The sequence below is a fragment of the Oncorhynchus clarkii genome, unplaced genomic scaffold (genome assembly GCF_045791955.1).
Source record: "Oncorhynchus clarkii lewisi isolate Uvic-CL-2024 unplaced genomic scaffold, UVic_Ocla_1.0 unplaced_contig_10251_pilon_pilon, whole genome shotgun sequence".
Classification (NCBI taxonomy): Eukaryota; Metazoa; Chordata; class Actinopteri; order Salmoniformes; family Salmonidae; genus Oncorhynchus; species Oncorhynchus clarkii.
Window position 1 is genome coordinate 23,133 of NW_027259064.1, and position 17,376 is coordinate 40,508.

Genomic DNA, 17,376 nt, shown 5'->3' on the forward strand with positions numbered 1-17,376 from the left:
TGACTCCGTTCCATTGATTCCATTCCAGCTATTCCTATTGTTCCTCCCACCAGCCTCCACTAATAGCTAACTAGCCAGAGTCAAAAGTCAACTTACCACCTGAGTCTTTGGAGTCGGTTGTTTTCGGAGGATCTGTTAGAATAGAATTAGAATGCGTTGACATGGAAAGCTAATGTTAGCTTTGTCTTTGCAAAGACCCAAACATAGAAACAAAGATTCACCTCAACTAACACTATTTCACACGTCAAATAAACTTGTTGACCAATCAGGAACTGAATGACTGCGCTTCATCATTTTTTTAATGTAGTTAAAAACATAAATATTTGTGCAAAAATAAACACTTGTCTCTCAAAGACATCATTACAGTTTTTTTTTTTTTTATGACAGAAAGTTAGCTAGTTGGCTATGTCTACTTACCCATTGCTCTCAAATTCACGAAAACATTTGTTAAAAATACAAGTGAAATTAGTATTTTTGACACCTTCATCTTGGACAGTTATCAAAAGCCACTGTAGAGATGTGTTGTTGCAGCTTAGCTTTTAAGCTAACTAGGTTAACTGGCTATGCTATGCTATGGGAAGAAATACAGTTGCTCAGCTGGCTGTGTTGACTGAGAGACTAGGAAATAACAAAAAATATCAAAAAAATATCAAAAATAATATCAAATAAATAACAAAAATTGAAATTAAAAATCCATTAATCCGTTCATTTTTGAATGACAAGTCTCGTGTGGGACATTCTATCTGAATGTTTTCTCTAAATGTTGTGTCGATATTCAATGCGTTTCTGGGTCAGATGGAATGTAAAATATGTCATCGTTAAACTACCCTTTAAGGTTTTTAAACCAGACCTTGGATCAGTACTCATTTGAGCTGTGGAGTCAAGTTGACCACACCCTGCTTGGTTTTCATTGGTTACTGGCCAACTTTCGTCAAGGAACTCAGGAAAGTGTTTTGATTCGAGAGAGGAGTTGAGTTTTGGACAGTGTCTACACAGTGTGACACTGTTTTCTATATAATCGGAAGTAAATAAAATACTATATTTACAGTTGTATTCTGTAAAAATGGTCGGGGTAAAAGTAATCGGGAATGATTCAGAATTTCAACCTGAGTTAACAGCCGCCGGTTCGAGACTTGCCGTAGTGAAGTTCACAATGGCAGGGTAAGGTTCAAAATATATTCCCAGGCCTTGGCTAGCATGCTAGACCGGATCTAAACTGAAGTGGGTGATCCAATTTCATTGGCAAATGTATAATTACCTAGTAGGTCAACTGGTTTCGGGTTTTCGTAGTGTATCGGGAATACTTTCAAAGAAGCTACTTAAAAGCGTGATAAAATAACTCAGGACAACACCACACTGTTAGCTACGCCAACGTTGGCTAACTAGCTAACGGTGGTTAGCTTTAGCCAGCTATGACTTAGCAATATCAGACAGGCTAAGATAGCATGTTAAGCTAACTCCACAGAGTAGCTGCGGTACTTGGCAACCCAGTAGTCTGACAATTACTTTGCAATAGAGTGAAATGTTTTCTGTATAATTTGTGGTACAACAATGCTAGCTATCTGTTGGTTTTGATAGGCATCTACAATGAATTTCCCAGTGAAAGGGGTACACACATCTTTTAACTAGCGGGGTGTATTCATTCCGCCAAAACAGTTGCAAACGGAAACGATAGTTTATATTGGACAAATTCAGGGGTGTATTCATTCACGCACATTCTGCGAAAAAAAAAATCATCTGTTCCAAAACGTGCAACAGACACCGTTTACTCCAAACGGAAAACGCAAAAAACAAGAGTTTATATTGGATAAAATCACGTAGGCCCCTCCACGTATTGTTCTGTTTGTTTCCCGTAAACAGAACAAAACGTAATGAATACACCTCAGGTAGGCACGTTTTGTTTGTTTCCGTTTAAGAAACGTTTTGCAACCAAAAAAGCCAGAAGGAATACACCCCGGGATGAAGAACACGTACCTAGCTACTATTTTAGCTTTAGTTAATCCACGTGTATGGCTTACAACTTTTTAGTTCTAGTTTGGTTCATAAACAGCCCGTTTTGATGATCGCTAACGTCAAAAATAACAACAACAACAGTAGTCGCGACAATACCAGCTTCCTAATAAACTCCTTCTCTCCCCAGGTGTCGACCCTGTGTCAGAATATCCCCAGCTTTCAACATGTTGAGTAACAAGTACCCACACGTGGTTTTTCTTGAAGTCGATGTACACGTCTGTCAGGTGAGGTTATTTTTGAGTTTTAATAATACACCCTACTGTATCGTAATCAAAACACCAGGTACTCCATTATGTTGTTGTTGTTGTTGTCGTCATAGGAGATACTGTAAACATAAAAAAAAAAAAAAGATTTATAGCCTCAAACATGTCAACCTCCTCATGTCATTCATTGAGCAATACAGATGAAGAAATCTAGTGTGTGTGGGGTTAGGCATGTGACTTCAATGTCAATCTCCCCTCGTTTTTTTTCTCTCTCTCAGGCAACGGCTGCTGCCAACAACATCTCTGCCACGCCAACGTTTTTGTTTTTCCGTAACAAAGTGCGCGTCGACCTCTATCAGGGTGCCGATGCCTCAGGACTAGAGGAGAAGATCAAGCAGCATGTAGAAAACGACCCTGGAAGCAACGAGGACTCGGACATTCCCAAGGGATATGTGAGTATATGATGAATTGGTATCACTCGGACATTCCCAAGGGATATGTGAGTATATGATGAATTGGTATCACTCAGACATTCCCAAGGGATATGTGAGTATATGATGAATTGGTATCACTCGGACATTCCCAAGGGATATGTGAGTATATGATGAATTGGTATCACTCAGACATTCCCAAGGGATATGTGAGTATATGATGAATTGGTATCACTCAGACATTCCCAAGGGATATGTGAGTATATGATGAATTGGTATCACTCAGACATTCCCAAGGGATATGTGAGTATATGATGAATTGGTATCACTCAGACATTCCCAAGGGATATGTGAGTATATGATGAATTGATATCACTCAGACATTTTTTTTGTCTATTTTAAACTTCTGTGAATGACTGAAGCAAGGGGTCAAAGTTGTCAGTCACTGCAACAGATTTCCGTCTTATGCATTCTGGAGAGATTCGTTTTTGAGTTCAGAGTAGCAATTCACATCTCCAGGGGGTCTGACTGGTTTGGAGATGGCATAGCCTTATACATATAATTTCCAAATTAATAAATATATTAAAATCAAATCAAACTTTATTAGTCACATGCGCCGAATACAACAAGTGTGGAACCTTACTGTGAAATGCTTTACTTACAAGCCCTTAACCAACAGTGCAGTTCAAGAAGAGTTACGAAAATATTTACCAAATAAACTAAAGTAAAAAAAATAGTGGCAAAGTATACTAAACAAAAATGCAACATGCAACAAATTCACCGAGTTACAGTTCATATAAGGAACTCAATCAATTGAAATAAATTCATTAGGCCATAATCTATGGATTTCACATGACTGGGCCATGGTGGAGCCATGGGTGGGACTGGGAGGGCATAGACCCACCCACTTGGGAGCCAGGCCCGCCCTCTGGGTAGCCTGGACCAGCCAATCAGAATGACTTTTTCCCCAGAAAAGGGCTTTATTACAGACAGAAATACTCCTCAGTTTCATCAGCTGTCCAGGTGGCTGGTCTCAGACGATCAGGTGAAGAAGCTGGATGTGGAGGTCCCGGGCTGGCGTGGTTACACGTGGTCTGCGGTTGTGAGACTGGTTGGACATACTGCCATGTTCTCTAAAACAACGTTGGAGGTTTAACGTAGATAAATTAACATTCAGTTATCTGGCAAAAGCTCATTCATATAGTCAGCAGGCCAATTGCACTCTCCCTCAACTTGAGACATCTGTGGCATTGTGTGACAAAACTGCACACTTAGTGGCCTTCTTCCCAGCACAAGGTGCACCTGTGCAATAATCATGCTGTTTTAATCAGCTTCTTGATATCCCACACCTGTCAGGTGGATGGATTACTTACAAGTGCTACTATTTTTATAATGTTATTAAAACAAAATCAGACAACCTCGTAGTAAAATAGTTAATTTATATACCTAGTTGGCTTGTTGTTGTGTTCAATGCAAGGTAAATAATATACTCTTAAATATTCCTCTCCACGCACATTCAAGTTGTGAGACCCATAGCGTGGGAGACACGTGTTCTCACCAGCAGTCAATGCACAACAATTGTTAAAGCAATTACGGGAAAAACTCTTTTGAAATCAGTTTTGGTTCCCAGTTTTCCATTTCTATCACGTTTATTTCTCTACTCCTTCAATTCTGGGATCATCTTACAAAAATACAATGACAACCAGAGTTTCAAGAATGTCTTAGAGGCAACATTGCTGGTCATTTTTTTTTTTTTGTGGTGAACGTCAGGAACCCGAATCACGTTCATTTGGCTCCCTCATCCGCATTCTTTTACTAATGCTTTATGTGCTCCAGACAGAGATGATCTGTAGATATATTACAAAAAACATTCTCTGAAGACGGTAATTCCTGTGAAGGAACAATATAGTATTTCTTTCTGTGCGTTTTTAAAATTGAAAAACCATTTTTGCAGGCCATCTAATCATTTGGTTAGATAAAAAATGTGTTTGAACTTGTGTTTCATGATCTGACGTCGTAGGCTTTAATTAAAGCTGAAATATGTGTACCCCTTTTTTTGGGGGGGTTGACCTGACCAAATTCACATAGAAATGTGTGTTTTATAGATCTGTCATTCTCATTGAAAAGCAAGTCTAAGAACCTCGTCGGTTGCGTTCTGTGAGCTTCTGTGGCCTACTACTTCGTGGCTGAGCTGTTGTTGCTCCTATTTTTTTATTTTATTGATTTATTTCACCTTTATTTAACCAGATAGGCCAGATCACCTTTATTTAACCAGGTAGGCCAGTTGAGAACAAGTTCTCATTTACAACTGCGACCTCTGGTCAAGATAAAGCAAAGCAGTTTGACACATACAACAACACAGAGTTACACGTGGGATAAACAAACGTACAGTCAATAACACAATAACACTTACAGTTGACCGGGAGAGTGACAGATCTATAACTCACGTTTCTATGTGAATTTGGTAGCTTTAATAACAGTCAGGATGCTGTGTCCAATGGGGTGAATGCAGATGGACAAACCCCAATGCCCATTTTATGGCCACTATGCTTCATCAGTTGGGCTACAGGTAGTAATGCTAATTGCTAATAGCACATCTGATCATATAAGACCATATTGATCCAATATTTTAAGAAAATTATTGTAAAAATATATTTTTTTTAAACCAGTATGTTTTTGGGCTCATTACTGGAGGTGGAAATTATATTTTATATACTTTTTTTCTCAATTCGTTTTTTAGAGTAGAATGTACTTTTTTAAAAAGTCACCAGAACTGAGCTTTTCAGTCCTTCTACAAATAAATTATCCCGTCGAGGACCAGGGGCAGATTTTTTTACCTTGTCAGCTTGGGGGTTTCATCCAGCAACTAGTTCCAAGGCTCCTACCCGCCAGGTTACACAGGTGAAAGCTAAGATCCCTTATTGATGTCACCTGTTAAATCCACTTCAAGCAATGTAGATTCATTTATTTTTTACCTTAATTTAACTAGGCAAGTCAGTTACGAACAAATTCTTATTTTTAACTGCCTTTGTTCAGGGGCAGAACGACAGATTTGTACCTTGTCAGCTCGGGGATTCGATCTTGCAACCTTTCGGTTACTAGTCCAACACTCTAACCACTAGGCTACAATGCCGCCTCCCCAGATGAAGGGGAATTGGTCCAGTGCTGCAAGGATAGACCTAGTTAAGCTGCAGCTGGTCCAGAAAAGAGAGGCACATTTAGCTCTTAATTGTAATCAGAGGGCTGATATAAATACTATACAGTCAGTCTCTCTTGGCTAAGAGTTGAAGAGAGACTGACTGCATCACTTCTTCTTTTTAGAAGAAACATTCATGTGTTGAAAATCCCAAAATGTTTGCATAGTCAACTTACACACAGCTCTGACACACACACTTACCTCACCAGACGTCCCACCAGGGTCTTTTCACAGTCCCCAAATCCAGAACAAATTCAAGAAAACATACAGTATTAAATAGAGCCCTTATTGAAGGGAACTTCCTTCCATCTCATATTGCTCAAATAAACAGCAATCCTGGTTTCAAAAAAACAGATAAAAGAACACCTCTCCCCCATGTGACCTAGATAGTTTGTGTGTAAACATTGGTATGTAGGCTACGTGCACTTTCTTTAAATGTATGTCGTTCTGTCCTTGATCTGTTCTTGTCTATTGATGTTCTGTATAATGTCATTCTGTATTATGTTTCATGTTTTGTGTGGAACCCAGGAAGAGTAGCTGCTGCTACTGCAACAACTAATGGGGATCCTAATAAAATACCAACAGCCAATGGGGATCCTAATAACACACTAACAGCCAATGGGGATCCTAATAACACACCAACAGCCAATGGGGATCCTAATAACATACCAACAGCCAATGGGGATCCTAATAAAATACCAAAAGCCAATGGTTATCCTAATAACATACCAACAGCCAATGGGGATCCTAATAACATACCAACAGCCAATGGGGATCCTAATAAAATACCAAAAGCCAATGGTTATCCTAATAACATACCAACAGCCAATGGGGATCCTAATAAAACACCAACAGCCAATGGGGATCCTAATAAAATACCAACAGCCAATGGGGATCCTAATAAAACACCAACAGCCAATGGGGATCCTAATAAAATACCAACAGCCAATGGGGATCCTAATAACATACCAACAGCCAATGGGGATCCTAATAAAATACCAAATTGAGACATGGATTGTGTATATGTGCCATTCAGAGGGTGAACGGACAAGATAAAATATTTAAGTGCCCTTTGAACAGGTGATGGTAGTAGGCTCCCAGGCACACCGGTTTGTGTCAAGAACTGCAACGCTGCTGGGTTTTTCACGCTCAACAGTTTCCCATCTGTATCAAGAATGGTCCACCACCCAAAGGACATCCAGCCAACTTGACACAACTGTGGGAAGCATTGGAGTCAAAATGGGCCAGCAGCCCTGTGGAACTCTTTCGACACCTTGTAGAGTCCATGCCCAGAATTAAGGCTGTTCTGAGGGGAAGGGGGGGGGGGGGGGGTTGAACTCAATATCAGGAAGGTGTTCCTAATGCTTAGTATACTCAGTGTATAAGGGGGGCAATTCCACTGTAAAATAATGATGCCGAGACTCCGAATGTTCCTATAATAAGTTACAATTTATTCACTTAGCAGACGCTCTTATCGATAACGACTCACAGTAGAAATTAGGTTTCAGTGTCTGAACATCGACAGACTATTCACCCAGTCGGCTTGGTGATTAGTTTCGGCATCATTCTGTTTCCAGTGGAATTGCCCCATAACAGAGCGGGTTCCTTTCCCCGTTCTTCCCGAGGCGGGACGCCAATCTCAGAAGCTTCTGGACCGTACCACAGCGTACTGCGGAAGTTCCGTTAATACGACAAGCCAATTCTGGGTCCAGTATGGCAGTACTTTGGGACAGGCCTCGGGACAGGCCTCTGACTAGCTCTGATTTTGCTGATAGTTACTTCATTGAGGAAACGTGTCGTTTCTATTAGGGCTGGGATTATACCAGTATCGCTGTACAAAACAGATTTCACTTCTTTAGGAGAATACCGTGTTGGAAACAAACGTCACTATGTTGTCAGAGAGAGTCATATTTATTTATTTATCCGAGCTATAGCACAATATTTTACGTACAGCAGGTTTTTTTAAAGGACTAAAGAGTTTGGTCTGTTTTGTGTTTTCATTTTTTTGCCAGTAAAAAAAAAAAAAAGACATTGAGATTATGGTATCGTCCCGACTCTAATCGCTATGACTTAGCTAGGTGGGACAACCACATGTCTATCTTTTTAAGATGAATTCTCTTAAAAAAACCGTCAGTCGCTCTGCTAAATGACTCAAATCTAAACATCTCAGAAGAGACAGAAGCAGAGCTAACCGTCCACTACAAAAGGATACTGCGTTTCTCTAAAGCAAAGTCAACATTTCAGGCGGCGCTGCTGCACGCTGTGAAGCTGCTCTTGTGTTTGTAATGTGGCCTTAACACGGCCTTGTAATGTGGCCTTAACACGGCCTTGTAATGTGGCCTTAACACGGCCTTGTAATGTGGCCTTAACACGGCCTTGTAATGTGGCCTTAACACGGCCTTGTAATGTGGCCTTAACACGGCCTTGTAATGTGGCCTTAACATGGCCTTGTAATGTGGCCTTAACACGGCCTTGTAATGTGGCCTTAACATGGCCTTGTAATGTGGCCTTAACACGGCCTTGTAATGTGGCCTTAACATGGCCTTGTAATGTGGCCTTAACATGGCCTTGTAATGTGGCCTTAACATGGCCTTGTAATGTGGCCTTAACATGGCCTTGTAATGTGGCCTTAACATGGCCTTGTAATGTGGACTTAACACGGCCTTGTAATGTGGACTTAACATGGCCTTGTAATGTGGACTTAACACGGCCTTGTAATGTGGACTTAACATGGCCTTGTAATGTGGACTTAACACGGCCTTGTAATGTGGCCTTAACACGGCCTTCTAATGTGGCCTTAACACGGCCTTGTAATGTGGCCTTAACATGGCCTTGTAATGTGGCCTTAACACGGCCTTGTAATGTGGCCTTAACACAGCCTTGTAATGTGGCATTAACATGGCCTTGTAATGTGAACTTAACATGGCCTTGTAATGTGGCCTTAACACGGCCTTGTAATGTGGCCTTAACACGGCCTTGTAATGTGGCCTTAACACGGCCTTGTAATGTGGCCTTAACACAGCCTTGTAATGTGGCATTAACATGGCCTTGTAATGTGAACTTAACATGGCCTTGTAATGTGAACTTAACATGGCCTTGTAATGTGGCCTTAACACGGCCTTGTAATGTGGCCTTAACATGGCCTTGTAATGTGGCCTTAACATGGCCTTGTAATGTGGCCTTAACATGGCCTTGTAATGTGGCCTTAACATGGCCTTGTAATGTGGACCTAACACGGCCTTGTAATGTGGACTTAACACGGGCTTGTAATGTGGCCTTAACATGGCCTTGTAATGTGGCCTTAACATGGCCTTGTAATGTGGCCTTAACATGGCCTTGTAATGTGGCCTTAACATGGCCTTGTAATGTGGACTTAACACGGCCTTGTAATGTGGACTTAACACGGCCTTGTAATGTGGCCTTAACATGGCCTTGTAATGTGGCCTTAACATGGCCTTGTAATGTGGCCTTAACATGGCCTTGTAATGTGGCCTTAACATGGCCTTGTAATGTGGCCTTAACACGGCCTTGTAATGTGGACTTAACACGGCCTTGTAATGTGGACTTAACACGGCCTTGTAATGTGGACTTAACACGGCCTTGTAATGTGGCCTTAACATGGCCTTGTAATGTGGCCTTAACATGGCCTTGTAATGTGGCCTTAACACGGCCTTGTAATGTGGCCTTAACATGGCCTTGTAATGTGGACTTAACACGGCCTTGTAATGTGGACTTAACACGGCCTTGTAATGTGGCCTTAACACGGCCTTGTAATGTGGCCTTAACACGGCCTTGTAATGTGGCCTTAACACGGCCTTGTAATGTGGCCTTAACACGGGCTTGCCTTGTCTGAATAATTTTGATTCTGTGTGTTCAGATGGACCTGATGCCGTTTGTGAACAAAGCTGGCTGTGAGTGTCTAAACGAGAGCGACGAGAGCGGCTTTGACAACTGCTTAGTCAAGGACACCACCTACCTGGAGTCTGACTGCGATGAGCAGGTGAGTCTGAGGATGGGATCGCCGTCAGCGTCTCCTTCCTTAGTTCAGAGCGGTCTGAATGTGCTGAAATTGTTCACCTCCAGTGTGGCTACTTTCTAGTAGACTTTACAGGTGAGAACTTGCATCTGTTGTCTTTTTTCTATATTAACAAGGATAAAAATATCACTCACCTGGTGAAAAACAATGTCTTGTCTGTTGGGTTACTTTTTCATATGTATGCTTCTCCTGACTGGTGTTACCTTCTGTTACCTCAGGCCAACCTGCAGGCTAAACCGTCTTCCTGACTGGTGTTACCTCAGGCCAACCTGCAGGCTAAACCGTCTTCCTGACTGGTGTTACCTCAGGCCAACCTGCAGGCTAAACCGTCTTCCTGACTGGTGTTACCTCAGGCCAACCTGCAGGCTAAACCGTCTTCCTGACTGGTGTTACCTCAGGCCAACCTGCAGGCTAAACCGTCTTCCTGACTGGTGTTACCTTCTGTTACCTCAGGCCAACCTGCAGGCTAAACCGTCTTCCTGACTGGTGTTACCTTCTGTTACCTCAGGCCAACCTGCAGGCTAAACCGTCTTCCTGACTGGTGTTACCTCAGGCCAACCTGCAGGCTAAACCGTCTTCCTGACTGGTGTTACCTCAGGCCAACCTGCAGGCTAAACCGTCTTCCTGACTGGTGTTACCTCAGGCCAACCTGCAGGCTAAACCGTCTTCCTGACTGGTGTTACCTTCTGTTACCTCAGGCCAACCTGCAGGCTAAACCGTCTTCCTGACTGGTGTTACCTTCTGTTACCTCAGGCCAACCTGCAGGCTAAACCGTCTTCCTGACTGGTGTTACCTCAGGCCAACCTGCAGGCTAAACCGTCTTCCTGACTGGTGTTACCTCAGGCCAACCTGCAGGCTAAACTGTCTTCCTGACTGGTGTTACCTCAGGCCAACCTGCAGGCTAAACCGTCTTCCTGACTGGTGTTACCTTCTGTTACCTCAGGCCAACCTGCAGGCTAAACCGTCTTCCTGACTGGTGTTACCTTCTGTTACCTCAGGCCAACCTGCAGGCTAAACCGTCTTCCTGACTGGTGTTACCTCAGGCCAACCTGCAGGCTAAACCGTCTTCCTGACTGGTGTTACCTCAGGCCAACCTGCAGGCTAAACAGTCTTCCTGACTGGTGTTACCTCAGGCCAACCTGCAGGCTAAACCGTCTTCCTGACTGGTGTTACCTCAGGCCAACCTGCAGGCTAAACTGTCTTCCTGACTGGTGTTACCTCAGGCCAACCTGCAGGCTAAACCGTCTTCCTGACTGGTGTTACCTTCTGTTACCTCAGGCCAACCTGCAGGCTAAACCGTCTTCCTGACTGGTGTTACCTTCTGTTACCTCAGGCCAACCTGCAGGCTAAACCGTCTTCCTGACTGGTGTTACCTCAGGCCAACCTGCAGGCTAAACCGTCTTCCTGACTGGTGTTACCTCAGGCCAACCTGCAGGCTAAACAGTCTTCCTGACTGGTGTTACCTCAGGCCAACCTGCAGGCTAAACCGTCTTCCTGACTGGTGTTACCTCAGGCCAACCTGCAGGCTAAACCGTCTTCCTGACTGGTGTTACCTCAGGCCAACCTGCAGGCTAAACCGTCTTCCTGACTGGTGTTACCTCAGGCCAACCTGCAGGCTAAACCGTCTTCCTGACTGGTGTTACCTTCTGTTACCTCAGGCCAACCTGCAGGCTAAACCGTCTTCCTGACTGGTGTTACCTTCTGTTACCTCAGGCCAACCTGCAGGCTAAACCGTCTTCCTGACTGGTGTTACCTCAGGCCAACCTGCAGGCTAAACCGTCTTCCTGACTGGTGTTACCTCAGGCCAACCTGCAGGCTAAACTGTCTTCCTGACTGGTGTTACCTCAGGCCAACCTGCAGGCTAAACCGTCTTCCTGACTGGTGTTACCTTCTGTTACCTCAGGCCAACCTGCAGGCTAAACCGTCTTCCTGACTGGTGTTACCTTCTGTTACCTCAGGCCAACCTGCAGGCTAAACCGTCTTCCTGACTGGTGTTACCTCAGGCCAACCTGCAGGCTAAACCGTCTTCCTGACTGGTGTTACCTCAGGCCAACCTGCAGGCTAAACCGTCTTCCTGACTGGTGTTACCCTCTGTTACCTCAGGCCAACCTGCAGGCTAAACCGTCTTCCTGACTGGTGTTACCTTCTGTTACCTCAGGCCAACCTGCAGGCTAAACCGTCTTCCTGACTGGTGTTACCTCAGGCCAACCTGCAGGCTAAACCGTCTTCCTGACTGGTGTTACCTTCTGTTACCTCAGGCCAACCTGCAGGCTAAACCGTCTTCCTGACTGGTGTTACCTCAGGCCAACCTGCAGGCTAAACCGTCTTCCTGACTGGTGTTACCTTCTGTTACCTCAGGCCAACCTGCAGGCTAAACCGTCTTCCTGACTGGTGTTACCTTCTGTTACCTCAGGCCAACCTGCAGGCTAAACCGTCTTCCTGACTGGTGTTACCTCAGGCCAACCTGCAGGCTAAACCGTCTTCCTGACTGGTGTTACCTCAGGCCAACCTGCAGGCTAAACCGTCTTCCTGACTGGTGTTACCTTCTGTTACCTCAGGCCAACCTGCAGGCTAAACCGTCTTCCTGACTGGTGTTACCTTCTGTTACCTCAGGCCAACCTGCAGGCTAAACCGTCTTCCTGACTGGTGTTACCTCAGGCCAACCTGCAGGCTAAACCGTCTTCCTGACTGGTGTTACCTCAGGCCAACCTGCAGGCTAAACCGTCTTCCTGACTGGTGTTACCTCAGGCCAACCTGCAGGCTAAACCGTCTTCCTGACTGGTGTTACCTCAGGCCAACCTGCAGGCTAAACCGTCTTCCTGACTGGTGTTACCTTCTGTTACCTCAGGCCAACCTGCAGGCTAAACCGTCTTAGTAGATTTAGGTGTCAGTGTGTAGTTTACACTCCTCAGTTAACCCATATTTTCACCCCCTTCAGCTCCTCGTTACGATGGCCTTTAACCAACCTGTCAAGCTGTACTCCATGAAGCTGCAGACCTCTGACTTCGGTGAGTCCTTCCTCTCCCCGGGTGTTTCATAAATGTTTCTCCGTTTCCCTAGTAAAACACCCGTACTAGTCTAATTTTATTCAGGAAAAGCCTTTGAAATATCATCCTTTGCCCATTGAGTAGTTAGATGTTGGCGTTTTATTGGAACGATCACAGTCATGTGTTGTGTTGAGTTTCCCCATGCCAGCTTGGGTTGCCTTGTTGTCTCATACGTCCCATTTGTCCCTCCCCAACAGCCCAGGCACCAAAGTGTGTGAAGATCTTCATTAACCTTCCTCGCTCCATGGACTTTGACGATGCCGAGCGGAGCGAGGCCACCCAGACCCTGGACCTGGCCGAGGAGGACTTCAAGGACGACGGGTTGATTCCGCTGAGATACGTCAAGTTCCAGAACGTTCAGAGCGTCACCGTAAGTAGGTCGATGCGCTGCTCGTTCATAAAGAGAACTGACTACTTCGATATCATTTATTGTTGTGTTTTATGTTGTCTCCCAGTGTAACTAATATATATACACTGCTCAAAAATAACACATCCTAGATCACATCCTAGATCACATCCTAGATCACATCCTAGATCACATCCTAGATCTTTATTTTTTTGAGCAGTGTATATTCTACTTTCTCACTTGAAAAAGAGACAGATAAATAACAGATGAATAAAAATGTTTTTTTATATATATATATATATATATATATATATATATATATATATATATATATATATATATATATATATATATATAGTTTAAGCCTTTCAGGAAACTCCTTTTAACTCTGTTTTTGATGGAGGAGAGGGAGAAAGCCACATTTAACTATTGAGATGTTGCCCAGGTGTAATTAGTTATGTAAATATAGGACAATGCTGCCATCTAGTGGCAAAACGTGGTACTCTCCTGTTCAACTGCAGTTTATTACGCTCTAGCTGTGATATAAAGAATCTCTCTTATTGCATATAGTGAGTTTCAATACTTCTTGATTTGCAATTTAGGTTCCAACCAAACGTGCGTGAATTGAAATCCTTTCGTTTCTACTGGCTGTGTCCCCTTGTAATGATATAATCTGTGGTTCTTCCGGTTTTTTTGTTCTAACAGATGTTTGTGAAGAACAATCAAGGGGATGAAGAGACGACTAAAATCAATTACCTTACTTTTATCGGGACCCCTGTACAGGCAACGAACATGAACGATTTCAAAAGGGTAAGATCTGGCGTTTCTGCCAACAGTATCGGGAGTATTCCACGTTAGATGGAACCTGTCTACTACCGTATGTTCACAACGTCCTTGTCGAGATTGTACGAGATCTGCAATGATATATATATATATACAAAACACAAATACAAAATACTGTGACTATAACCGCGTAGTGTTTTTCTGAGAGTAAAGTAATTCTGTATAAATAAAAATCACGATGTCTGTGATGAAAACGGGTAGTTTTCGGTCCAATTTGATAAACGCTGACAGATCATTTGTTCATTCGACGTGGTGGATGTTTTTTGTGTCTGTAAAAATTAATTATGCGAGAAATGGTGGTGAAATGCCTTTTTTTAATGTGAAAATGTTCATACAATTAACCATCATATGGACGTAAACTTGGAGTCACGCCATGATATGGTGTGTGATCCTCCCACTAGGACTCAGGAAAACCCTGCAGTTTATTAGGCTACAGAATAAATAATTTAGAAACGTCACAGGGTGGTGAAAGTGCAGTGATCTTGATGCTCCTTTCCAATAAATATCGAGGGTCTTATTCCGGTGACATGACGTTCGATGCTTGACTGCCGTTTTGACAAATAAAACCGTTCTCTCTCTTATCCATAATGTCATCATGTAGACTAGCCTTCCTGCACTGTATCTGCCAGCTGTTGTCTAGAGCTCCCCTGTCAAGACCAGAGTAGGCCCGTGACAAGCCCAGAGTAGGCCCGTGACCAGACCAGAGTAGGCCCGTGACAAGCCCAGAGTAGGCCCGTGACAAGCCCAGAGTAGGCCCGTGACAAGCCCAGAGTAGGCCCGTGACAAGCCCAGAGTAGGCCCGTGACAAGACCAGAGTAGGCCCGTGACAAGACCAGAGTAGGCCCGTGACAAGACCAGGGTAGGCCCGTGACAAGACCAGAGTAGGCCCGTGACAAGACCAGAGTAGGCCCGTGACAAGACCAGAGTAGGCCCGTGACAAGACCAGAGTAGGCCCGTGACAAGACCAGAGTAGGCCCGTGACAAGACCAGAGTAGGCCCGTGACAAGACCAGAGTAGGCCCGTGACAAGACCAGAGTAGGCCCGTGACAAGACCAGAGTAGGCCCGTGACAAGACCAGAGTAGGCCCGTGACAAGACCAGAGTAGGCCCGTGACAAGACCAGAGTAGGCCCGTGACAAGACCAGAGTAGGCCCGTGACAAGACCAGAGTAGGCCCGTGACAAGACCAGAGTAGGCCCGTGACAAGACCAGAGTAGGCCCGTGACAAGACCAGAGTAGGCCCGTGTCAAGACCAGAGTAGGCCCGTGACAAGACCAGAGTAGGCCCGTGACAAGACCAGAGTAGGCCCGTGACAAGACCAGAGTAGGCCCGTGACAAGACCAGAGTAGGCCCGTGACAAGACCAGAGTAGGCCCGTGTCAAGACCAGAGTAGGCCCGTGTCAAGACCAGAGTAGGCCCGTGACAAGACCAGAGTAGGCCCGTGACAAGACCAGAGTAGGCCCGTGACAAGACCAGGGTAGGCCCGTGACAAGACCAGGGTAGGCCCGTGACAAGACCAGAGTAGGCCCGTGACAAGACCAGAGTAGGCCCGTGACCAGACCAGAGTAGTCGCATTTACTATTTAACGTCAGTTTTATTTGCTTATTTATTGTTATTCGGTACGTGTGAACTTCAGCGAAAAGTTAATTTTGTCGGCACTACCTCATCACATACTGCAACACGTCTGTTTGTTGGAAACACACTGGTGTGAATTTAATATATATATTTATATGAAAATCTCTAGAACAATTGGATGGAAACGTATAGTTGTAATTGTTTGCATTTTTCTTCTTTTCTCCACACGGTTTGTGTTTTTATTTGACCAGGTTGTGGGCAAGAAAGGAGAGAGTCACTGAGGCGGCGGAGAGGAGAATAATGGCCATATTGCTGTGGTGTTCGCTGTCTGTCTGCCAAGGCTGCTGGCTGGGTCCGGCTCAGAGTCAGCTCTACTGTAATACAGCACTGACCAACAACCATGTGTCCCAAATGGCAACATATTCCCTTTCATAGTGCACTGCTTTTGGACCCTTTTTTTATAGTACAATACTTGTTTTGGACCTGGTATCCCATCCTGAAGTTAGGGCTTTGATTCGGGATCCAAAGACATGTCTGAGGTCTAAAGTAGTGCACTATATAGGGGAATAGGGTGCCATTTTGGATGTGAAGTCTATGAGCTGTCGTCCATGTCCGCCAGTGAAATCACCAAGATGAGGCATCTCAAACAATTCATTCAAGCATTTTTATTGTAATTCAGACAAACACTGTAAATAAAAACACAAACAAAAAGGCATATATTGGTATTTGATGTCTCTTGAATAAAAAATGAAATAAAAAGTAAGGTTGCTCCGCACCACCTCCCAAAGACAAGGAGAAGAGATCTCCGACACCCAAAGACAAGGAGAAGAGATCTCTTGACACCCAAAGACAAGGGAAAGAGATCTCCGACACCCAAAGACAAGGAGAAGAGATCTCCGACACCCAAAGACAAGGAGAAGAGATCTCTTGACACCCAAAGACAAGGGAAAGAGATCTCCGACACCCAAAGACAAGGAGAAGAGATCTCTGACACCCAAAGACAAGGAGAAGAGATCTCCGACACCCAAAGACAAGGAGAAGAGATCTCCGACACCCAAAGACAAGGAGAAGAGATCTCTGTCACCCGAAGACAAGGGAAAGAGATCTCCACGACACCCAAAGACAAGGGAAAGAGATCTCCGACACCCAAGGAAAAGAGATCTCCGACACCCAAGGAAAAGAGATCTCCGACACCCAAGGAAAAGAGATCTCCGACACCCAATGTTCCCTCAAATTTTCAGCACTGACCAAATTTCAGGTCTGCTGAGTCAAACTTGGAACGTTGTGAAAATTTTGTGCAACTTCCAGGGCACGTCTACTGTGAACACAGAAACTACCTGCTTTAAGTTACAGTTTTACTGTGAACACTGAGGCTCTACCTGCTCTAAGGTACCGTTTTAACAGTGGCCAAGTGGATGCTGTGACTATTTGATCGTAATGTAGTAGACCTATCAGAGTGGCCTACCATCAAAAACAAAGGAGAAAAGGCATCCCATAATATTTTAACATGGAAATAGCTGTTCTATCATTCAGACTACAGTAGCAGCCAATGTGTGGTGTTCAGTGTAGGCCTACAGTAGCAGCCAATGTGTGGTGTTCAGTGTAGGCCTACAGTAGCAGCCAATGTGTGGTGTTTTAGTGTAGGCCTACAGTAGCAGCCAATGTGTGGTGTTCAGTGTAGGCCTACA

The 17,376-nt window shown here is 44.2% G+C and overlaps 1 protein-coding gene across 1 annotated transcript; it reads left to right on the forward strand.

The window, feature by feature from the left end:
- Window positions 1-956: 956 nt before the first annotated feature.
- Window positions 957-14,137, forward strand: LOC139399463 (thioredoxin-like protein 1). The gene is made up of 7 exons (XM_071144878.1): window positions 957-1,161; window positions 2,141-2,237; window positions 2,495-2,668; window positions 9,721-9,843; window positions 12,818-12,887; window positions 13,124-13,296; window positions 13,978-14,137. The coding sequence occupies exons 1-7, from the start codon at window positions 1,064-1,066 to the stop codon at window positions 14,128-14,130; spliced, it is 888 nt and encodes a 295-aa protein (XP_071000979.1). The 5' UTR covers window positions 957-1,063; the 3' UTR covers window positions 14,131-14,137.
- The last annotated feature ends 3,239 nt before the right edge of the window (window positions 14,138-17,376 follow it).